General features: G+C 33.9%; 1 protein-coding gene across 2 annotated transcripts; it reads left to right on the forward strand.

Moving 5' to 3' along the window:
* Window positions 1-227: 227 nt before the first annotated feature.
* Window positions 228-24,461, forward strand: LOC106665133. 2 transcript variants are annotated; one of them, XM_024229266.1, is made up of 5 exons: window positions 228-417; window positions 4,120-4,207; window positions 16,852-17,064; window positions 23,231-23,388; window positions 23,456-24,461. In XM_024229266.1, the coding sequence occupies exons 3-5, from the start codon at window positions 16,866-16,868 to the stop codon at window positions 24,359-24,361; spliced, it is 1,263 nt and encodes a 420-aa protein (XP_024085034.1). In that variant the 5' UTR covers window positions 228-417; window positions 4,120-4,207; window positions 16,852-16,865; the 3' UTR covers window positions 24,362-24,461. The 2 variants fall into 2 exon arrangements, with proteins under 2 accessions (XP_024085034.1, XP_024085035.1); XM_024229267.1 differs by lacking the exon at window positions 4,120-4,207.
* Window positions 24,462-25,380: the final 919 nt, after the last annotated feature.

The following is a 25,380-nucleotide window of genomic DNA, read 5'->3' on the forward strand; positions in this document are numbered from 1 at the left end:
TGAAATTCGTTAAAACATAATTTTAAATCGATGCGATAAGAACATTTACATTTACATCAGCTGTCAAGAAAGTTCCAATTTTTCGCAAAAAAAAGATTCCACGGGGCCTTTAGAAAATTAAGCCTACTTGCTAAGCGCATAATCATATTTCAAATTTACTTCCGCATATATTTTTTCAATAATACAAACAATTGAATTTAAACATTTTTCAGCATGTACGAAAAAATATATTATACGCATGTGGCCATCTGTTTCAGTACTGGCAGAAGAACCCCTTTTTTAATGTCGTTTTGTTAAATATACGTTGTCATTTTCTTTCCTGTTTTGATTTTAGACCCGTCCCACTTTTTGTGCTTAAGTCTTCTCCGTTGGGATCTGCGTCTCTTAACGACTATTAATTCTGATAATTTTTAAAAGGTAAGAGTTTTATTTCATTTCTTTTTTTTAACTTATCTTTGTTGTAGAGTATTTGAGTTGTATGTTCAACATTTTTTTCTCTTTAGACCCTCTTCAAAACTATCTTTTAAAGCTTGAAAATATTTAAAAGCCAAACTTGAACGAAGTATTATTGAAGAAAGCCTATTCTGATAAAACTTTGTCATTGAAAATGATGCTGGTAAAATATGAGAAAAAAGTCGTTTTGCTGAATAGCTTAAGATCGATAATCTTTGTTTGTTTCCAATTTTATATCGTTTCATAATTGAACAGATTTGACAAATTTGGCACGACATCATTTTCAAAGTTATTAAATTAAATAAGATGATATGATGTGCGTTGATCGACCTGCAGATAATCTTTTAGGGTTCCAATCTTCGTAGAGGTCATTAAACAGGTGAAAAAGACTAAATGCTGGTTTCATCGAGCTTTCGGCACTTTATAGTGCCATCATCAGTTGCCGAAAGCTCAATGAACCCAAAATTTAGTATTTTTTCACCTGTCTAGTGACCTCTACGAAGATTGGAACCCCCAAAAAGATTAAATAAGATGGTTAAAAAATAGGCAGAATATCAATTACTATGATAGTTCAGTTCTAATGAAACTTGGTTAGTACCGTAAATTAATATGAAACAAACCTACGACATGATTATAAGTTTTACACTACCATAACCCATCATTATTTGATTTGAATAAAAAATACATTTATAAAAAATCGAAAAAAGCATAAAAACAATTTTTTCTGCTGAGGTCCTGGGCAGAAAACAATTTTTGTTTTTGGCAATGTTTCTGTACTATTTTAGTACAGATCGCAGTCCTAACTTAAAAAGTATCACCGGTTTGTACAACTTAGCTCAAAAGAAAACAATGTGAAAACTAGAGACTTTTTTTGGGGAAAAAACTGAATATTCAATATTTGCTAACATTTTATCCATTGTTCCGTTTTATAAAGGCATTTTTATTTAGGTCGTAGGAGATCAGCGATCTCAATATCTAGCGAATTGGATTTTGGCAAAAACAATAATTAAAACCGAAAAAAATATAGCTAGTAAAAAAATTGTATATAGGTTAAGTTACATGTTGTAGGTTAAATCAATAATAAAAATGTTGCTATAAATGTAAATAATACACGGTTCAAGAAAGATGCGTGAAAGAAAAAAAAAAAAAACGAAAAAAAAGAATTTTCACTTAAAAAACAATGAACACTTGACGTTTGGCAGCCCACTAACACATCCTTGCTGGGTTCAACAAATACAAATATAAAGTTTTTCTTAGTTTATAGTAAGTAATAAATAATTTATCTTTTTTTTAAAAAGAAAAAGGTTAGATGATTATGCAGACTTCTTTCATTAACTGTATATGACAAACAGTATCATTTTTTAGTATTAATTTTGCTTTCGTCGAGTGTACCACTCTATTATTTACCTATATAATATATATATACCAAGTATTAGTAGTTTATTATTGTTTTTCTATGTAGTTTTTTTAAAGTAGTTGTTCCTTTCTTTGCCTTTTATGGTTTACCTAATTTTTACATTTTATTAAGTTTAGTGGTCCGCTTGACGGTTTTAGTTGAGATAAAAAAGTAGTGCCACGAGCGGGATTCGAACCCACGACCTTCGGTCCACTCGGACACTAACTTACAATCTCAACCACACCTTTTTATTTTATTTTCCCTCCTTTGAAAAAATGGCAAAAAGTAAGATAACTAAATTTTTTTCCTTCTATTGTCTCAATTACTAAGGCCGAAGTGAAAATTTTATTTGCTTGTATTTTATGTCCTGTAATCACATAGATACAAACATTTTATTGGCCTGATCTTTTTCTGATCTCAATCTTCTTAAGATAAAGAATTAGGAATAAAGAAAGTTAGGAGATTATAAACTAAGAGCTATACAAAGCATAGTCAAACCATAGAAAACATGAAGCATGAAGTCGAAATCTGCAGACTAAGAATAGATCACATACAGATACACAAGACTATTTAATGGACCGCAGTACCACATCCTCGTTGACAATATGGAGATTTGTTAGGTGTCAAGCACATGCCCTGCCAAATATTGGGTTGTCCGGAAAATAATGCAGCTTTTCCTGTTTTCTTTCCATTTCCCCGTTATATAATAAACTGTTTAATGAATTATTCTTTTGTACGAATGTCAACACTTTTTAAATCGTCTTCCAAACAAAAATGTTTATTTACCTTAATAGCATTTCGTTACTCGGGAACAATTCAGTCTTTACTAAGACGCCAACGCTTGACTTTCACGTAATTTCGTTTTACGAGCTTAATCTCGGGCGGAATGGTGCCCAAATAGCCTGAAACATTAATGACGTCTGGGGCGACGGCAGTGTGAGTGAAAGCACTGTTCAGAGATGGTTGAAAAAATTTCGAGAGGATACCATAGCCTTGAAGCAATTCTTCCCTAGGTGATGGTTTGGTCAAAGAAAATCATAGAAAAACTTTTCGAGAACTTGCAAAAAAAATTTCAGTTAACAAATCGATCGTTGCTGATGAACTTAACCCAATTGATAAGGCGAAAAAGCTCAAAACTTGGGTTCCTCATGCATTCCTCATTAAACGACCGGCAAAAAATTAATAGTGAAGTTTGCGCAACACTTCTTTTTTGAAACAGAAACGAACCTTTTCTGGATACAATTGTTACTTGTGATGAAAAGTGGATTCTCTAAGATACCGACATTGGCTGGATGAACGGGAAGCAGCATGTCATTTTCCAACACGTCCAAAACAATTGATGGTTACTTTTCGGTGGGCTTCATTTGGGCTGATTTAGTTCAACTTCTTGAATCCTGACAACAGCAAAACCGAAATGATTGCCCTTTCATTAAAGCAATGTGCCAGAAATTGGCATTATTGAAGTCATCTTTGGTCAATCGGTTACACACAACACTCGGCCCGGTCTCACATGTGACATCACTAAGAAGGTTGAATCTTGGCTATGACTTATGGGCTTTGCCTCACCCTCCCTATTCACCAGACCTCTCGCTTACCGACTACCATTTTTTCCAGACACCTGGACAACGTTTTACAAAACGTGTGTGGTTTCGTGACCGTTAGTCAATTTCGGAGATCGTGAGATGCGAACTGGTGACGTAGGTTTTAGAAAAACATTTTCTTTATCGTGCCACGTTTCGATCTTCAGGGCCTGGGATTTATAAACATTGTTCACATTTTACAAATACATGTAGGATGTGAAAAAATGAATGTATACAATGCTAGAAAATTTTAGATTAAGGAAAAAATTGAATTTATACAATGCAATTTTTTTATATTATATTCAATCAAAGTATTTTACAAAATAAAAAATTTATTGATCAAAATTGGTTAAAAAGTTTGTTTACAGAATTTGTTAATAATAAAGACTTAAAATTCTAATCAGTGGGTTTAGAGAAATTGTCATCATCATTAGGAGAAGTGTATTTACATAGTGATGGAGGGTATTTTAATTAATAAAAGTTTAAAATCATTTAATTTTTTTATATTATAACCATAAACCTTGATTATTTTCCGGACAACCCGATAAGAAATGCAAGCAAATAAAAAGGTGACGATGAACTAGTAGTTGATCGTTTATTTTTTTAAAAATTGACAACCCCAAATTTTATATAAGGAAATAATTTCTGTTTGAAAATGTACGTTTATTAATTTTTTGTTTGTCACAACAGGGTGTAGAATAAGTACTACTTTCAAATAAAAACGATTTTGTTGTGATCACACGGATCATTACCCTTTCTGTCGGGAAATAAGCTAACTGTAAGTATTCCAAGCCTTTCTTGTAATATTACGAAATATGTTTTTCTTTAGCCGGAATGTTTATAAATGTGTCTAATTGTATGTCGAGCTTATATAATTATGAACGATGTTTTAAATGTTTAAAGGATCGAATTACATTTCATTAACAGTACTGAACTAATTTCTCCCGCAAATTCCACACTTTAAACCTGTCCAGTAGTTGTTACCTACGACGACGGTAACTAAGCATTCGGCCTCAATGTAGCGGTTGTTCCTGCTCCATGGTCGGCATATGTCAATGTTTGCGTTCATAATGAGTGTATAATTAACGAAAAACGATCCACGGGTAATTTGCACAGTCAGCGGTCAGTTAAAACGACGAGAGTGATTTGATAACATTTGGTCATTTACGTTCCAACAAGAACTTCTAAAAAATATGTACCTGTTCGCCTGTAAAAACATCTAATAATAATTTTTAAAAAAATCTCACCGAGAATATAAACAGTTCATTCCACGGATTAGTTCAACGATGTCATTTTCAAAGAAAAGAGCTTTTGTATTGTCAAACCCTTCCTGTCACAATTAAAGCCGGTATTTATATGTACTATATGCCATGTCTTTTATTTTTTGTCAGAAACACAGATTTATTTATTTTTGCAGAAAGCAAACAAAATTATATCACAATGCCATCAATATTTTAATTATATAAAAATATTAGAAATTATAAAAGTAATTTACTAATTATTATAATTATGAATTGAAACAATCAATTTTTTTCTGCTCCCGTCTTTTGTTTTAAAGAGAATAAAATTGATTAAATTTCAAGTTAAAAGTTTGATTTACTTCCTTCACTTTAATAATCTGAAACATTCAAAATTCGTGTTAAACATGCCAGACCTGCTAAAGTAAAGTAAGTTTTGTCATATGAGGGCCTAATGTATAAACTTCCGTTGGGTGTCTGGGACGAGGGATCAAAACCTCTTTAGAAGCATGGAAAACGTTTTAACCTTTGAGGGAAACATTAATATGACAAAATTTAATTCATGAAATCATAAGTAATATGACAAAGCATAACAGATAAATAATAAATTTAACGTGTGTGTGGTAATTAGTGTCCGTTAGTCGATGATTATTCAGAAATCGTGAGATGCGGTCTGGTGTGACGTAGGTTTCAAAAAAACATTTTCTTTTTCGTGCCAACGTTTCGATCTTTTTTCTTGAGATCATCTTCAGGGCCTGGGATTTACATTGTTTAAATTTAACATATACATGTAGGATGTGGAAAAAGTGAATTTATACAATGCAAAAAATATTTTGTATATTAAATCAAAGTATTTCTACTCACTCAAAGTGTTTGTTTTCTGCGTAATTGTGCCATTCATGCGTTGGCGAGTGCCAGTGAGTGAAAAAAACAAAAAACACAAAAACAGCAATATCTCACTGGCACTCTCAACACGACACGCAAGAATGACACAATTACGCAGAAAACATGAGTAGAAATACTTTAATTTAATATACAAAATATTTTTTGCATTGTATAAATTCACTTTTTCCACATCCTACATGTATTTGTTAAATTTAAACAATGTCTGTACATCCTAGGCCCTGAAGATGATCTCAAAGATCGAAACGTTGGCACGATAAAGAAAATGTTTTTCTGAAACCTACATCACACCAGACCGCATCTCACGATTTCCGAATAATCAAGTAAATTTAACATTCTTACAAGCTATTTGTGAATGTATCCCCATGGGAAATAAGTTAATACAGTTTTAGTACAGAATTGAATTTTTTTTGTGATTCGAATCTGTAATGGAAAAACATTTGAAATATAGAAGTGAATTTACGAAAGATATGTGCTCAAAGAAAAGAATGATTCTAGCAGTAAACTTTAATTGTCCGTTAATCTCAACGAGAAAACAATTTTAACTTTCCTGGAAAATTGGCGAGACTGGACAATAAAAAGGGTATGAAATATGATAAATAGTTACAGTGTATTAAGGCCACAGAATTAATTCAACGTTCCGAAAATGAAGCAGATGATGCTTCATGATTAACCGGAATTGAAAATGCCTCGGATAACACAAAAGGCGTGGTCAAACGAAGGAAGTTTAGATGAAAGTACGGAAAGGAGTGGGTGGAATACTAACAGGAAAATATGAACAATCAACCCAACTGAAAACATCAAAAAAAGAAGCAACCATCAAAAATCAGTAAAAATTTAATTGTCCTTTGTTGTTTTTTTTTGAAAATCAGAATGAAATATTTAATAAAATCATACTAACTGCAATGCATGCACCAGATTATTTTCGACGCTGATTTTCCTGGCCTGCTTGTTTAATCGCGCGTTCGTACTTTTCTAAGGTTTAGGTGAAAGTCAATTAACTTGATTTAATTTATTCATGGCCCTGTAATTCTCAGTGACCTTGAACATTCGATGAAATATAAGCTAGAAAATATTAATAAAGGAACCTATTTAAATGAAAGCTGTTCATGTCACGCGTGATGTTATTTAATGCGACTGACTGGTTGATATCTTTTACATAATTATTTTATTATCATAATCATGTTAACAATATTGAACTTGTCAAGTATGTGAGGTGGCGCGTTTATTCTTGAATATGTCAAATAGTACTTTACATTCTCTATCGTTATTCACGGTGTTACAGGATTAAATGTCAATAATGCCATGGTGGATTCACTAAATAAAACGTATTTCAGTGCCACAAGAACGAGGTTTCGATCCTCTTTCCTGAGGTATTTACGTTTTTGTGATTTTAGTCTAAAATCATTTTTTGGACATAAATCGTAACAAACAGAGATTTATCGACCAACGTAAATATGATCATGTTTCGTTTGAGGATAAGGGACATAGTCCAAAATGAATACTGTTGTATCTTGCCAAGCTTTTTTTTTTCAACGGTAATGTTGTTATATTGTCGAAAATTTAATATAGTTTGATAAATAAAGATCAGATTGGTATTTTAATAACGATGCAGATTAGAAATTACGTTTTTATGACGATTTGTTTGAGGATCAGGGATGAGGTCCAAAATGAATACTGTTATACCTTGCCAAGCTTTCGGTTTTTTCTAACCTTCTTCAGGGCTAAATACTCAGTCAGATGTGTAAACAAAGGACGCGCGTTGAGGTACTTCAGTCAAATTCTGTACATACATTTTCTTTGTACAATTGCTCTTCTGTGTGGAAATAGATAGATAAATAATTTAATAAAAACTATATATAAACATGACCAGATGAGTTTTTTTCGGAAAAAACGTGCCTCCTTTGTTTACACTTCTGACTGAGTATTTAGCTGTGAAGAAGGCTTAGAAAAAACCGAAAGCTTGGCAAGGTATAACAGTATTCATTTTGGACCACATCCCTGATCCTCAAACAAAACATCGTCATAAAAACGTAATTTCTAATCTTCATCGTTATTAAAATACCAATCTGATCTTTATTTATCAAACTACATTAAATTTTCGACAATATAACAACATTACCGTTGAAAAATTCGCGCTTCCGAATACACAGTACCGCTCGAAGAATAACAAATGGCAAAACCCAAGTTTTTTTAAAATCACTAGTTTTCGTGGTCTGCTTGTCTTTCATTTAATTAAGGTTTTTAGTTGAGATAAAAAAGTTAGTGTCACGAGCGGGATTCGAACCCACGATCTTCGGCTAGATACGCCGCTGCTCTCTTTTTTAAAAATACTCAATTGTGGCTCGTGCAATGACTCTGCCATCAAAATTTTTGGGGATTTCACTAAAGTTTTTATAAGTATTATTTTTGTAGAACTTTTCTTAGTGAAATATCCTTTGCACGATTGAAAAACGTGATATCGAACCCAAAGAGAGCAGCAACCTAAGTATACGACATACTTTTAATAAAAACATTTATTAGTTGGTAACAAAAATCTGATAAATTTAAACGTGCCCTTGTAATACTTATATTAAAATAAGGCAATTTAGTGAAGTCCCCGAAAATTTTATTGGAAAAGTCATTGCACAAAAAAAAAAAAAATAAAAAAAAATAAAAAAAATAAAAAATAAATAAATAAATAAATAAAAATAATCATCGAAAAAAACCCATGGGTTTTGCCATTTGTTATTCTTTGAACGGCTACTGTGTATACGGGGACGCGAATTTTTCAACGGAAATGTTATTACGTTTTGGAAAATTTAATGTAGTTTGCGAAATAAAGGTCAGATTTGTATTTCAATGACGCTAAAGTTGAGAAATTACGATTTTATGTAAACAAATCTGATTTCAGACTAAAATAACAAAAATGGTAATATCTGAGGAAAGAGTCAAGATAAAAATCTCGTTCTGGTGGCATTGTATTTCCAATTTTTATTCAGTGAATCCACCACGGCAGTATTGACATTTAACCATGTAACAATCTGTATATATTAATGTTCCTTTAAAGTTGTACAGAAAAATAATTAATTATAAATAACTTACGTTTACTTTACCTTTGTTGAACATGTTTTATCATGAATAATTGTGTCAAAAGTGTGTTTGAAAAAGTTGTACCATTATCCGTTCTTGACATTTCGATGTTTGTTATTCGATCGTTAATATAAAAGCCTCGCGGTGGTAAAGAGGTTTATTGTCTTTTTTGCATAAAATATAACGTTTTGTCAATGTCATGGGCCTTTAGGTGTTTCCTGATCGATGAGAAAAGATGATTAGAAATCTGCCCTATTGTGTCAGGTTAAACCGATTTATTCTCAAAGTTTGATTTTCGACATAACTCTGCCATGAAAACAAAGCAGTTTCGCAGTAATGTTGGAAGAGTTAGCTGGAACTAATTCCTATATTATTTAACTTTTCTGTATTTTTCCTTGTTGACAATTTCAACGGGAGTACATCCTTTTTATTTGTAGACAAAAACACTGAGGAATTGCTCTTGAGTTAGTTATTATAATTTTATTTTTAAGGTGAACACTAAAACATCACATAAAATTCTGTTTTTTATGCCCAAAATTCTTTGTTTGCAAATATTAAATTAAAGAACAGGATATGACCCAATGTTTGGGTTCAAAAACGGTGATTAGATTCAAGGTAAGAAATGTTCAATTTTAACGTTTTTACCTTTTTTTCTACAAATACATTCAGGATCCAATTTTGCTCAAGATGTAACTGGAGATTATTCCCCACTACCTCGATTATTCAGAAATCGTGAGATGCGGTCTGGTGTGATGTAGGTTTCAGAAAAACATTTTCTTTATCGTCCCAACGTTTCGATCTTTATTGAGATCATCTTCAGGGCTCAATAAAGATCGAAACGTTGGGACGATAAAGAAAAAGTTTTTCTGAAACCTACATCACACTAGACCGCATCTCACGATTTCTGAATAATAATAAATAATGTGTGTCGATGTGTTCCACATAATAGAGGCGTATCATGCCTTGGCTCCGTACAGAGAGCGTGTAGTCATTCCCCGGATTTAAAATTGTTCTTGGACACGGTAACGAGTTTCAGACTCCCCTGTTCCGCTTTTTAGGGGAACTGACACTTTTCTGTTGTACATAGCCGTCAACATATGTATTTTGTGATTCTGCGGTTTGTATGAGCGAGTGTATTTATTAGAGAGAAGGGGAAAGGCTGATAGTGGAATAGCATCCCCACAGCCCCTCGAGCTGTGTACGTGACTTGGGTCGATGGTGGAATATTTATAAAAGACCCCAATTAGATTAGTTTGTTATTGTATGCAGGTTGATGGAGGAGTATTGAGTACTCCATCTACTAAATTGAATAAATGTATATGGGTATGAATGTATTTATTTGTGTGAGTGCGTATCGAGTGTGTGTTGTTGTATTTCGCATGCACTCGGGGCTGAAATGACCAAGCTGTCGGATGCCCCATAAAAAACAGAATAAAAAAAAATTAACTCTTTTAACTGTCTTCCTTTTATTACTGCCTATGCCTTTTGGGGCCAATCTAGCGCCTCTTTCAAGGCTCCTGGGGGTTTTGATGAGATTCATCTAACATTAACAAAAAAAAGAGAGTAACAGTTTTAGAATTGTGTTTCTACATTAATTTTAAAATTTCATACGCACAAAATATCAGCTATGTATGTATTTTTGAATAATAATAAAATACTCAATCAAATTATTCTGCTGGCATACAGCCATACTCGTTCAATACGATCAAACGCACTGTTAACCTTTATTCGTTTACACCGTTATACCTTTACCCGAACCACGCTTTTGCAACTTTGGCTTCGGCTTTATCTTCACTGAAAGGCCTCGAAGTAGATGTAGATGTAATAGTTGTGGTGTAATATACTGCGCTCTTTCAGAGCTATTGTTTCCCCCGTTGTCTGCCTAAAGCACACCGGTGAATTCTATTCCTATTTCATCAAGGAAATTGATTAGTAGGCCCGGTTTCAATGGTTGAATCTCTTCTATGGTCACAGTGTACATCCCATAGCACTTCCTCCTGCGGGCTAGTGTAGCACACTGAAGGGTCTAAAGATTGTTCCTGACATGCGGGATTAGCAGAATGCCGACCAGCGGGGATGGATACTCGGTTATTGGCCGAGCAACAATATTCGGTGCTTGCGGTGCCCGGTTTATTGTCGGTTTCCTTTCCGCTTCAAAATGTAAGAATATTCATGAAGAAACCGAATTCTACATCCACACATTCGGGAATCAACTGTCTGTACGGGATATCAACTTTGATCATCAGAAACAGTTATTATTTACTTCTATTTACTGTTATTTATTTTTTAATAATAAACGATTCCTAACGAGTATATATGTGGGGGAGTAACTAATTGGTACGCACTATTTGCCAAATAAACACTTTATTAACAAGATATACAGTATGCGTCGTTCGACTTACACGTCTACCGCTAAACTCACTTAAAAAAAAAAAAAAAAAAAAAAACAGTCAAAAAACACCTGTTCTCCTCTCCTCACTAGCGCTCTCTTCAGATAGGCCCGAAAGGCAATTTGTCCGAGATACTCTCTCCCTACATATATATGTATTAATAATGAAAGAACAATAGCGTTATTTCTGTTAGTCCAACTTTACATTCTTGGAGTTCCTCGATATGGTCCAAAAATTTGGAACGCTTCACTTCCGAATCTCAAAAATCGGAGTTTTTCGGAGTTCTGCGGGGAAACGGGCAACAGTACTCTATGACTGAATTTGTAGCCTCTACACAAAACAGTAACCGTAACTTCATTGTTGTCCATCACGATTGATGTAAGTTGAGGACTCGCACGGCACTTGGCGAATAGTCGCTGTTTCCGCGCAAACTGGGTGGGTGTACACACCCCGCATATGTCTATCCGTAGGCACGCTATTTGGCTAATGCCGAGACAAGCATCTCGAGACTTGGCAAATATCCGGCGGCTATCGGCATTCGGCGAATACCGCATGTATGAGCCATCTTAAGACCGGTGAAGTGTGTCGTGCACCGTATACCGAGGGTGCGAATTTGGCTCGCTTTGTAGTGATTCTAGACGATGGGGGACTCTGCTTGAGCAATTACAGTAGTCCATGACAGCAAAAATGCGATTAAAACCATAATTAAAAGGAAGCATAGGCAGGCCGGACATCGAAGGTCTTACTTATCGAGATTGGACGACAGGTAGCGCTCAAAGGAACTGGATAGACGAAGATGGAACATACCTGACTAAGAATAGGCCGTGTCCCGACAGACCGGCAGCGAGTATTTTGCTCTAGTTTTTGGAGGAAACATGGCTAGTTTATTGTATGTAGTACTTGATAGATATCTCGTTTTGTGATTAATTTTTGTGCATATTGAGATTGGATATACTTATTAGTATGAACGTGTAGTGTTAAAGTGGGGATAGTGGAATTTATTATCCAACTACACTCTCAATTGGATTAGTTAAATATCGATAGACGGTAAAGGTTGATGGAGGAATATCGGAATGATATATAAATAGAAAAGAGCAGAAAATAAATAATTGCATTTAAGAGTGAGATTGTTAGTGGGTCTTCGTTTAAAAACCGCATGTTTTGCGGACTTAATTGACCTAGTTAACCGCAGTTCACAACCCCTGAAACCAAATTCGGATGGTGGGATAAAGCCAACGTCTGACCCGGACTGCCAAAACACAATTTAGGTGGTTCCCCCCGCTTGCCGTGAGAGACGATTCTGTAAACGTGGGTACGTGTGTCAGTTGAGCTTCAATAGGTCAAGAAAAGTAAAAAAAGAATTATTATTATTATTATATATATTACTATAAACGAATCGCTATATTAACAAACCCCCAATAAAGCAAAATCGTTTAAATGTAAACAATAGTTAAAGCTGTGGAACTTCTTTCAATAAGAAAAGAGTGTAAATTATATTAAAAAAAAAACACTCATTGTTTTGCAATCCTTCACCGTAAATTAACTGGAAATAATTATAGATATTCTTTGTTTACTTAATTTTTGTATTTTTTCCCATACATTCCTACGCTTCCTGTTCCTTAATTCATTGTTTTTCTCAACTTCAGGTTTCTTTTTATAATCAATACAGACATTGTTATATTTAGTTAAGTCTCTCACTACGAAGGTTAAATATTGACTTGTAAATGACGTGCTAATTAACTATTTTTCTCTGATAGTTGAAAAGACAGGATCTCCTATTCAAAAAAGACAGGAAACATAATTAATATATGTTTATATGATATTATTTTATTGCATTTATCTATATATATNTAAATATATATAAAGCGTTAATATTTGAATATTAAATCTTAAATATTGATAGATGAATTGCGCAATGATGTTGCTAGTGCTAGTAATCATTTTACATCCCGCGTGTTTTTGAGCCAAAATGTTTGGCTGGCTCGAGTAGGTTTTTCGATAATATTGCTTTTTAATTGTACAAGATTTTTACTTTTATTCTATATTCATTGCGTTAAGTTGTATATACTGAAATAGTACAACTTTTATGTGAGTCACATAATGTTGACATATAGAAAATTAATTGATCGTTAATAGGTTTCTAATTGGTCATATTATTTGGTGTACCGCTTTGGCTGTGAACCCTGGGGCGAAAAGATCACCTAAAGGTCAAAGGTTCCAATCCCACCCTTTTGGCCTTTTCTGATTTGACTTAATACCTGTAATTAATGTATTGTACAGTTGTGTCTAATGCGAATTATCGTAAAGTACTAATAATTATTATTAATTTTTTTTATTATTTGTGTAATTTCTGGCACCGTACTAGATAAGACTTTGAAGAAGAAATTTACAATAAACTTTTGATTAAATTGAAAAAAGAAATAAAACTATTCAAACAACAATCATATGAAACACATTTAAAGAGCTTGGCAACCGAGGATGTGATGTCTCAGCACCGCTCATGAATGATGATGAAACATATTCCTTTAGATCTGCCACCTAAACCATTTGTGCCAAAACACGTATCTTAAATAAGGGGGCTTTCGAAAAAAAAAAAAAAAAAAAAAAAAATCTGGTGATACAACAAAGAGCTGAAGCCCTTCAAGAACTTACCGTTAAAAAGCTGTCATATTTCTGACTTCTTAATTGTATGCTATATTAAGAACTTCAACTATTCCATACAATGGAAACTCTTCCACGGGGTGTCCCACTTCCTTCTGACGAAACACAGGGAATCGATTGGACAAAAAAATGCCCATGAGAAAATTTTCGGAAAGTTCTCTATTTTGAAGATATTCGTCAATTTAGGTTTTTTCAACTTTTCACTACCTTACCACATAAAAAAGCTTACAACTTCCAAAATGTTGAGACTACAACAAATCCAATTACACCATTTGAAAGAACGCTAAATTTGCTGTAAGATACTTCTATTTGCAATAATCTGAATGACATAAAATGTTAGCCAATATCAGTTGGAACATGTCAAAATTACAAAATTTAAAATTTTGGTCATGATTGCACGTTCTACTGAGGTTTCAAAAAATACCTATAACTTGTCAAATTTCACAAAAACTTCATCTAATATGCTTTACGTTAATATATTCAGGTTTTTAGATGACGTTCTAGTAGAGTTTAAAAATAACAATTGAATGTTCGAAAACGTGAGCTAAGGTAAATTTGAAGGGGGGGTAGAAATAAATCAAGTAGAACTCGCTTTGTAAAATAAAACTGACACTTGTTTGACCGGTTGAATTAAAAAGGCTGGATGGGATCGAAGTTTAACTGATATTGGCTAACATATATTAAAATGGTCCCAAAGCCAGATAAAAATTTAAACTCTCATCTTACCCAATTAGTTTGTCTTAGCCCGCTTCCTCTAAATCATTGGAAAAATTAATTCACAAAGAATTATCTATATTGTTACTTCCAACAATATTTTTCAAGATCATCAATTTGACTTGACTCTTTATTCCACAACTCATCAACTTGTCAGAGTTACAGATTACTTACCTACCTAATATATCAAACACGAGACTAGAGGGTTACCATTTTTACCCCAGGCCTATTATCTGATTAGACAATCATACCTCAAGAGGAGATTTTTCGCGGTAAACCAGGGATCGGATACTTCTGAAATGAAAGAAGTGCTTTCTGGGTGCCACAGAGGTCAATATTCGCTCGGCTGTTGTAGAAAATTTTTACTTATGACATGCCGACAAATGAGAATATACTTACCGATATGCAGATGACACCGCCATATTAACAAGTCACCCCATTTCTATAAGCTTCCCCTATGTTACAAAACCACATGACAACAATGAAAAACAGAACGATCTTCGAAAAATAAAGTTTTACACTTCAAAGCAACAACATATTAACTTCACACTTCTCCGTGAAACGTCCTAGCATATACCTATACAACGAACGTATTCCTCAATCCCACAAAGTTACCTATTTAGGACTTACATTTGATAGAAGATGGAATCCGCACACACGATTAAAAAACGACACTTTAACACTAGCACACTTTAACGACACGATTTAAAACTAATTATTCAGAAATCGTGAGATGCCGTCTGGTGTGATGTAGGTTTCAGAAAAACATTTTCTTTATCGTGCCAACGTTTCGATCTTTATTGAGATCATCTTCAGGGCCTGGGGTTTACAAACATTGTTTACATATAACAATTACATTTTGGATGTGGAAAAGTGAATTTATACAATGCAAAATATATTTTTTACATATTCAATCAAAGTATTTCTACTCACTCAAAGTGTTTTTATCTTCTGTGTAATTGTGCCATTCTTGCGTGTCGTGTCGAGAGTGCCAGTGAGATTTTGCTATTTTGTGTATATATACGTTGGATTTTGAAGGGGTGGGGAAGGATGTCGGTGTAGAAAAGACATTTTTGTATAAGGCGTCGGCTTCTTTCAGGTGAAAAGAGCCGACGAAGGGAAAAAATGTGTTTGTAATGTTCAGCCAGATTATCCTTTCAGGATTATATAGAAAGGGATAAATAGGAAAAGGAAAGCTAAATTGTTGGGAAATTAGACTATGTGAAAAATATTTGATGGTTAGGGATGGTTAGGGAATTATAGGTATGTTATCTGTATTGAATTTGATTAATGATATTGGCGTAGCTGCGACTGATTTTACATATATCTCTTCTGTAATTGATGCTGTGTTTATCTCAGTTGATATAAACCATTTCTAAGAAATTACGTTTATGTTTGTTTTGTTCTGTGTGTAATATTTTTGGATTTTTGAAGTCGAAATTGAGTTGGTGTTCAAAATGATCAAAGTATAAAGATAGAAACGTTGGCACGATAAAGAAAATATTTTTCTGAAACCTACATCACACCAGACCGCATCTCACGATTTCTGAATAATTATCGATTAACGGTCACTAATCACCACACACGATTTAAAACGTTTTATTACCACTGAACTAACGATCAAAGTTCCATTAAAAGCAAAACGTTTGACATACACATGCATTCTCAAACATATATGAATGTACAGGTGCCAAGTTTTCGGGTCGGCCAAATATTCCAATATTCAAAGATTACAAAGTTTTTAATCAAAGATGGTACGACTAATTGTTTCTGCCCCTTCTTGTGTAAACAATAACACACTTCACAGAAATCTTCACACGTCAGCTATTTTTTTGTCCATCAAAACCTATTACAAAAGTTTTCACAGTAAATTGCGGGATCACCCAGATCACACTATCGCGCAAATATAATTATTCCATGCCCAACTATTATTTCATCGACTGCTGTAAAGAATATGGATAAGAACGACTTAAATTACTAATCCAGACCGGCTCCCATGTCAGATAATACGTATACAGTTGTAGATATAAATACATGAAGTAAAGATTAATATTTCTGTAAATACGAGCAACCTTTGTACCTAAGGTCTTGGTTGAGATGAAAAAGTTAGTGCCACGAGCGAGTTTCGAACACATGACCTTCGGCTCAATACGCCGCTACTCTAACCACTTGAGCTATCGTGACTTCAGCAGTGGCGTATAGAGCCGTAAGTCGTGGGTTTGAATTTCGCTCGTGACACTAACTTTTTCATCTCAACCAAGAATTTAGATGCAAAGTATAAGTAATTAAAATAATTAATAGATCAATTATGGCTACTAAAGTGGTGGATTGATTTATACTATAATTTCAAGTTCTTAATTATTACAATAGTGTAATGAAATTAATACTATTGACTATTATGATTTTTTTTTAAATTGTTCTTAAATTTGTAAATGTTTACGAAGGTATAAATCCAGACATGTCATCAAACGAAAGCGCTGAGGAAGAGCCAAGTCCGAGAAGCCCGCGACGGGAAGCAGGAGGCTCGGCTCGAAGGAATCTCGACCATCTCAACGATGGATTTTTCGAAGAGAGCACTTCCTCCTCCGAAGACGACGGTATCGATTTCAAGGCAGATTCGTTGGACTTTTCGTGCTCAGGCAGCGACGACGATAACGGCAAGTAAACACCACTACTACCTCTCAAATAAGTTTTATTTGCTGAACTTTCTTTACCTAGGGTAAAATAATAAATACACACGGACTTACTTATTCCCCCCCCCAAAAAAAAAACCCCACCGTTATTCAATCATTCTTTATTTTTTAACGTTACCTAGAAGTATTAGTATACAGTGGTTTTAAAGGTTATGAAAAAGCCCATAGTTTTTAAAATAATAAATAAACACTGACTTCCTTATCAAAAAAAATTATTATTATTTATAAATATTATTATTATTAATTATTCATCATAGAACAATACGCCCAATAAATTCGTTCCGAGAATATAGACTTTAAAAAAAATCATTTTATAGTTTTAAATAAAATATTATTGGGTTGTCCGGAAAATAATGCAGGATTTTGGTATTAAACAAAAAAAAAGAAACTAGTTACTTTAAAGCAATGTTCTTTAATCAAAATAATTTCNCATACAAATGAGTAATCCTGTAAACGTAAACAGAATATTTTATATAGATTTTTTTTAATGAAAACTTAAAATCCTGCATTATTTTCCGGACAACCCAATACAATGGTGCTGACTAACACGAGTTAATATAAACGTCGGATCACATTACTTACAAGAAACGTGATTTCGGGTACATTTCAATTATTGACCAGAAAAAAATACATATTTAAGTAGAATGATAAATCAATTTATTTTGGTTGTACACGTGTTACGCGTCCGAACAAAAGTAACAAAGTAAAGAGTGCAAATCTCTAAAAGTGAATTAGCTCACAAATAATAACAACGGAAAAACGACTGGAGACCAAAAAAAGAAAAAAAAAGGGCAAAAGGTAAAAAGTGATAAAACACCAACTGAAGTAAAACAGGCAATAAATAATTTATCAACGAGATAATTTAAATGGAAAACGAAAAAGTACAACCAAACACATGTAAATAAGACAAACTTGTAATGAACAATGAAAGCAAAATGTCAAAAGGAAAATTTATGAATAAAGTTACAAACAAAACAAATAAGCCCTTCAGGGATAAAATGTAGAAGCGCTCAACTAAACGATCGAAAAAGTATGTAACTGAACGGTAAACATAATAATGAGCACTTTCAACACGACACACCAGAATGGCACAATTACGCAGAAAACAATCACTTTGAGCCCTGAAGATGATCTCAATAAAGATCGAAACGTTAGCACGATAAAGAAAATGCTTTTCTAAAACCTACGTCAAACCGGACCGCATCTCACGTTCTCATTGACTAACGGTCACTAATCAACGCGCACGCACGCACGCACGCACGCGCACACACACACACACACACACACACACACACACACACGCACGCACACGGTAAACATAATCACTAGCAATTCCCACCGCCGACCCTAGCCTTTTTTTCCACGCTCATCTTCCCCAAAAGCATAATAAAAATATACAATTTCTGCTGATAATAAATGAATAAAAATAAAGAAATGGGCTGAGAATATACTAACGAATATCATTGAAATAACGTGGGCCAATGAATCATCGTCAAAGACAAAAGATGACAAAAAAGAAAAGCCAAATAACAAAAAACGTACAAGTGATAAATTAACGATGAAATAAACCAAGCAAATTAAATAAAATATGTAAAAGTGATGAATAAAAACAGGCAAAAATCTACCAGTGAAAAAATAACAAATGAACTATACCAAAGCATGCATAACATGCCAGATGAAAATGGGAAAATAAGCAAATTCCTAATAAAAGACAAGCTAACAAACGAAGTGAAAAATTCAACATGGGCAAATCAATAAAACGCCAACCGTGCAACCTACTACTAACTAAGTTATAGGTAAAAATAAACGAACCAGGAAGAAAACATTAAAGGGCAGAAAATATACAAATCGATCACGCAACAAGCTAAAAACAAGCAACATAACAAACAACCACGCGATGAACAAGCAAGTGTATATGGAACGAATAAGTGAAAAACAAAATAACAAATGTGTATGATTTTATGCCAGGCCGATGGTTCGCTGTGTATCTGTGCAAAGGTGTGAAACCTTCGTATATTTTCTGTGAAAGATGAAAAAACGTGACTAACTGCATGAAATTTTATTTTTATTATTCATGAAAATATTCAATGGAAGAGATAATGTTTCTTGCAAGAATACTGCATTTTTTGGATTCCTCTATATATCCCCTCTGGGCTCAATCCGTCATGGAGGGTGAAAATTCCATATCTAAATTCCTAAAAATTGTTTGGTTGGGTAATAACAGTATTTCTGACATATCAGCAAATGATACTAAAATGTAATATTCTTCAAACTTTCATATTACCGAAAGAATGAAAAAGATTACGGTTCTACAATAGAAAACAAATTGGATATGAATGAAATTATATAAATATTGCCAAGAATTTACAGTAAACAATCAGTTTTCTAACATTAGTAATACCATCGATCTAGAAAATGACGTTTCTTATGAAATAAAAAAGCTCTCCCTATGGCAAAACATGCGCATTTATCACGATATAACTCTTTTAACAACAATTTCTCGCATAATTCAACATTTTCAAAAGTTCTTGTTGCATTCAACACCTACTTGAATTGAAAAACGTGTCGAGCATGAAAGATATGCCACGTATTGCGTGCAACGTCTTTCCATCCAGTAAGAGCGACAGCTCTAGCTACATCTCCACTTAAATTAGTCTATCAAAATGTTAATTAAAACAATATTAAAAATAAAAAGGTGCAAAATAATTTGGTTAAATTAATTTGACTTTTGTTTACTCTTTAATATTTATTGTTTTTGAAAATGATTATAATTGAAATTCATGTCAACGGAAAACAAAATCAGATCCAATGTTCACATTTATTAACATAATGTAGAAAATTGAATATTCCGTTTGTTTTGATTTTTCGTAATAAAACGTTATCATTTCGAAATCAATGAAAACTCAATATTTATTATATAATTCTAAAAGCCAAGCGATGAAAGAATGACAAATTTGAATGTAGAACATTTCCCAAACTTACTAAGAGATGTTAACACATAACGCACATCGCTAGTTTAATTAGAAGCGCTTCAAAAGACAAATTTTGAAAATATTTTTGTTGTAGTTAGTTCTTTTGGATTAAGAGCTTAAGGAGATAACGCAAAAAAGGAAAAACTTCAGCATTAATTTTGGGAAGAACAGTTTTGTTTGAAGCTTCCGCAAATCACCAAATTACTTATAACAATTAGCAATTCCGTAAAGAAAATTGTTAATAAAAGAATTGTTAAGAAAACAGAGTTTCTGAAAAAAATTGTTATGATGTTTCAAATCTTGCAAGTTAAAAATGGTTCAAAATGATGACAGTCGAACAACAACGTACATAAGATTGTAAAATTAGAAAAAATTGCAATTTTCTTTATTATAATGTTATTCGTTTATATTTTTTATATTCCAGGCAATTTTTATCAATTTAAGAATATTTGACATCACTACATTTTCACTCTTTTATATTATATTTGACACAAATAAATTATTTGTTGATCAAGGATTGTTCAAGATATTTAACAATTTTATTCGTGTAATTTAAAATCACGACGTTATCAATGTTCCTGTCGTATCTCATAAGCACGTACACGAAAATGCATAAATGTTAATCAAGAAACGATAACACCTCAAAAATCGTTTACATGGCGTACGCGATTTGGCACGCCCTTGGGGTGAGAAGATGGTGATTCTGCCAACTTAATCTGGACCGATTACTTCAGTGATTACTGACGTCATTGACAGGTTCTCAGTCGATCCTCGCGTTGTGCTCTTGCTGGGGAGATTACACGAAGTGGAATATTTCGGCAAAACGGTAGTTGTTGTATTCGATAAGGTCTGGAAGTAATGCAAAGGCGGACGATGCAGCTAAGGCCTGGATGCCCCAACCAACAGACAACCACTCCGATCTGACACTAAAACTGCAACAAAACATGATTAAAAGAAAGTGGCAGCTTGGTGGCCGGGTCGGCTAAGAAACTTTCACGAATCAAGAGCATTGTCAATAGGTGGAATATCTAAATCATAGTAGGGTCATCCACTCCCGATTAATAATAAGCCATGCGAAGTTGAAATCCGCCACTCACTTTTGTGTCAAAGGCCGCGTATGTGTTCAAAGGTAGTGAAGGGTTGTTCGATATGTCCCACCTAATTGAAGGTGTAACTCCTTGGCGCATAGGGAGCGTGTAGGAATGCCACCCAATATGAGACTTATGCTTGAGCATGGCAGTAAGTATCTTGATCCCACGTTCCGTTTTTGGAGGAAACAAATTTGTTTTATTGCATGTAGAGATAGTAGTTTTGTGTCCCAAGCGAGTGTTGAAAATGAATGTATTTATTGGTGTGAATGTGTAATGTGGGAGAGTAGATTGCGCAATGTTGTGCATCTCATTGACCCCTAATTATGTTAGTGAGTGTAGAGGGTGAGGTTGAGGAATATCAGAGTTCGTTTGGAAAAATGACCGGGCAATAAATTTAAAAGTGCCAAAAGCACAGGAAACGCGGTGTGATGCGGAAGAAAAACGTTAACGAAACTTACGTACATGTTTACAATTCGCTGGAATTGTAACGATTGTCTATTGCATCGACTAACGAGTCGTTAAATTTCATTGCTACTCGTTAGTTCACTTTACGACACATTTTTCACACCCATTTGTTGCCTGAAATAAAGCACAAACTGCCTGCACTAGCAACCAGTAAAGGTGTAGTCTTTCACCAAGAAAACGCCTTCCCCCACGGTTCTTGGAGGACCAAACAACTTAACTAATCTGAATTGGGAAATTTCATCACACCCGTCATACTCTACGAGCATTTAACCTTGCGACTTATTTCGGTCATAACAATTTTTTTAAATGGCCAAAAGTTTGAAAGTTTCGAAAAATTTTAAAAGTTCACGGACACAAAAGATGGGTATTTTTGTGCAAAGGAAATAGACATCCTACCTGAGAGATGGCAAAAATTAATTGCAAACAATGGAAAATACATCTGCGAATAGTTAAAAACATACCAGGTAAAATAAAAATTTATACAGTAAAAAAGTCATTAATTTCTTGCTAACCCAATATATCGTGATCATTGATCACTTGATTGATGATTTGATCATTGATCGTTCATTAAAATTGAATCATTGATCCAATAATTTTATGTTCAAACTAATTTCTTTTTCTCCCAATACATTGAATTTATCTTGGCTAACTGCCTCAATTCGTCCATGAATTTTGGGGTCAAGATCGCGGATGTCAATAAATTATATTATGTAATGTTCAAGATTGTATGGTAGCTATTAAAAATGAGGAAATTTTGCCAGGGATAATTTCATAATCTGAATAAATCAAGTACAAATTTGTCGATTTCTGCTCGTTTCTACAGCCTGATAAATTTTGTAACGAAAGTTTTCTTCCGTTGAATTTCATATAATTTTTAAACATTTATAAAATTTTCTAAAAAAGATCAAATTATAATTCGAGTGGTTGGTTACTTAATCGTTAATGGAAAGGATCTCGAAAATTAAGTCTTTTAGAAGATTTTCCAGGGAAAACGCCCTTTATATGTTTAAGTGTTCCTCTTCAGGGATTTCATTACTTAAATGAAAGCCTCTCTAAGCTAAGAGAATATTCTGTCTAGAATGTATTTTATGTCTCTTTTTCAGTCAGTGAAATATTTAGGAAGAATCAAAATCCTTATCACTTATTAAACCTATCATTATAACTGTTTTTCCTTCTATTGGTACCATTCCCACATTGATTATTTTAAAGTCAGATACTTAATTTCAATTTCAAATTCAATTTCCTTTAAGTGAGGCATCATCCTACGTAATAAAGTAAAAAGGAATCGTTTTTAAGAAAAAGGCTTTTCTTGTTACAATTTATCTGCGCTCAAGGCTACGACTTTCAGTTTTAACGAATATCCTTCATTTTTTGGAATATTGTCAGGTGATAATTCGAGCTGGAAATAATAAGTTGTAAAAGAGATGATGATGATGAAGAAGAGAAGAAGATCAACAAGCCAACCATCATATTCTTCACATTGTTTTTTTGTTATTTTTAAGTGAATACATACATATATTATTTAATCGTAATTACATAAAAGGTCTTGATTTTTGTTTTGATTTTTGTCGGGCTAATTTTTAACCGGTAAATTTTTTACAGAATCTGACAGTAAATTAAGAAATGAGGAGGATACAAATACATACGACAAAAACCTGATGGACAAACTTTCTTCAAAACAGTTAATCACATCAGATGTTGAAGATGATGAAGAGGTTACTTCACGAGTAAAGGAATACATGAAAAAAATGAGAGCTGAAGTGAGTTGTTTGGAATTGTAAATTTATAAATATGAATAATATTAAGAGATTTATTACTTTTTGATAGGAAAAGACTATGTTGAATAAATTGAACGATGGCAGTGCCTCTTCGGAAGAAGTCAGCAAAAACCGTATGAACAAAGACGCAATTCTAAAGAAGTTCGGGTACAAGGACCAACTCGAAAAATTGAAAAATGAAAGCTTTTTCGACAGGTACGATTCTTCGGACTCCTCTGGAACGGAGGACGACTCGGATTTCGTCGCTCTCGCGGAAACAATGGAAAAAATGAACACGGGAATGACGACTGGTAGCAAGCCGTCCACGCTCAAATCGAGCATGAAGAAGACCACCAAACCGGCCAATTCCCGGGAGATGGACATCAGGCAGAAAATCGCTGAAATGAAGAAAATGATAGAAAGTCCGAACGACGAACTCGACGAGAAAATTTTAAAATCGAAACAAAAAGTGTCAGATTGGATGAAAGACGAAACTACGAAATCCGCGGCGTTGAAAGAGAAATTTATGAGCAGCAAGAAAATAGTGGAGGAAACTCTTAAAAAAGATCTTTCCGCGAGAAAACCGAGCAAACTCTCCGATGTAAAAAGCAGCACGAAAGCTGTGAACTCACGATACTCCCTTCCTCCGGTCAAGCCCACTAAACCTTTTGGCGATACGCTCAAGTCGACAAAAAAGGATGACATTCTCCAACATATGTACGACGCAGGTGCGCCTTCCAAGTTGAAATCTCAGAACCCAGAAAAACCGCCGATACCGAAAAAGAAGATCGCCGCCGTGTCGAAGGTGGACACCGGCTTGCCGGCCAGGCTGCTCCAGACAAAACTCGAAGCTAGCAAGATCATGGGAAAAATCGAAACTCCAAATCATGACGTTCCGTCGCCGACTATGAACAGATTGGCGGCGAGGAAACCCGTACTGAAGAAGCCGACGATCAAAAAAACAGCCGCCACCTGAATTAAATGCGTTAGATGAGTGAGATTCGGCCAGAACAAAATTGTACGACTTACTGGAAAAAGCCCAACTTTGAAATTAAACTTCCAACGGTCTTTCTATATTTCTTTCGTTATATTCATATTACATATTTAATATCGTTTTATTAGAATAAGTTGCCAAATATGGCACTTTGACATTCTTAAACGTCCATTCTTACCTTACATTATTACATATCTTTCGCTCTTACAAAATTTTACAGGCAACATAATGGTCGAAAATGAATTTGATGCAATTTATTTTTAATTAACTTGTTTATTTATAAAAAAAAGTTTATTTTCGATTTAAATCAGTAGGAAATTGGAGAATGATTGTTGTTTGTCGGGTTTCTTATTAATGCTAAGCACTTTAAGAGAAAAAGTATTCCCATTTCTTACCTTAGCCCAGAAGTCCTAAGTTTTTAATTAATTTGATTGCTTTTCACCACTCTACGCTTATTTCCTCTGCAGTTGTGTTTGAATTTCCGACAATTTTCTCCCGCTGAGTTTCTTGTCGAAGGCTCTTCTTGAAAACTCTACGAAATAAAATGTAAGCCTGAAACTTTAGTGACATAACGGAGGTATGGAAAATGAAACTATACTGATGGACAAAATAAATGTTAATGAATTTAAGGTTACTCATATTTGGCATAAGAAAAATAGGTATGGTTGTAAAAATAAGAATTTAAAAAGAAAATGTTTATTACTTAAAGAAAAAAAGTAAATTAAAAAACAAATAAAACTGTAAAAATATTTTTTGGCCCCTTTAATATAGAATATTTCCACTTTTGGTAAGAATCCCTTCTGTTAAACTCCTTTACATTTCTTGGAAAAGATTTCTGATAAAACCCTGAGGAATTATTTCCCATTGGCCGTTTCCAACTCTTCTAGGGTGTTAGGACCTAGGTTTCGCGGTTGCTTAAGTTGGTGTTAGATTGGGTTCAAATCTGGTCTTCAAGCTGGCCACAACCAACACTCAATTCCAACCTCATTCAGGTAGTCATC

This window comes from Cimex lectularius, unplaced genomic scaffold (genome assembly GCF_000648675.2).
Source record: "Cimex lectularius strain Harlan isolate CLEC.00 unplaced genomic scaffold, Clec_2.1 scaffold211, whole genome shotgun sequence".
Taxonomy (NCBI): domain Eukaryota; kingdom Metazoa; phylum Arthropoda; class Insecta; order Hemiptera; family Cimicidae; genus Cimex; species Cimex lectularius.

Coding starts and splice junctions, on each gene's coding strand:
- LOC106665133 (XM_024229266.1), top strand. CDS start 16,866: ATGTCATCAAACGAAAGCGCTGAGGAAGAGCCAAGTCCGAGAAGCCCG. Junction 17,065..23,230: donor AGGCAGCGACGACGATAACG/GCAAGTAAACAC, acceptor AATTTTTTACAG/AATCTGACAGTAAATTAAGA. Junction 23,389..23,455: donor TGAAAAAAATGAGAGCTGAA/GTGAGTTGTTTG, acceptor ACTTTTTGATAG/GAAAAGACTATGTTGAATAA.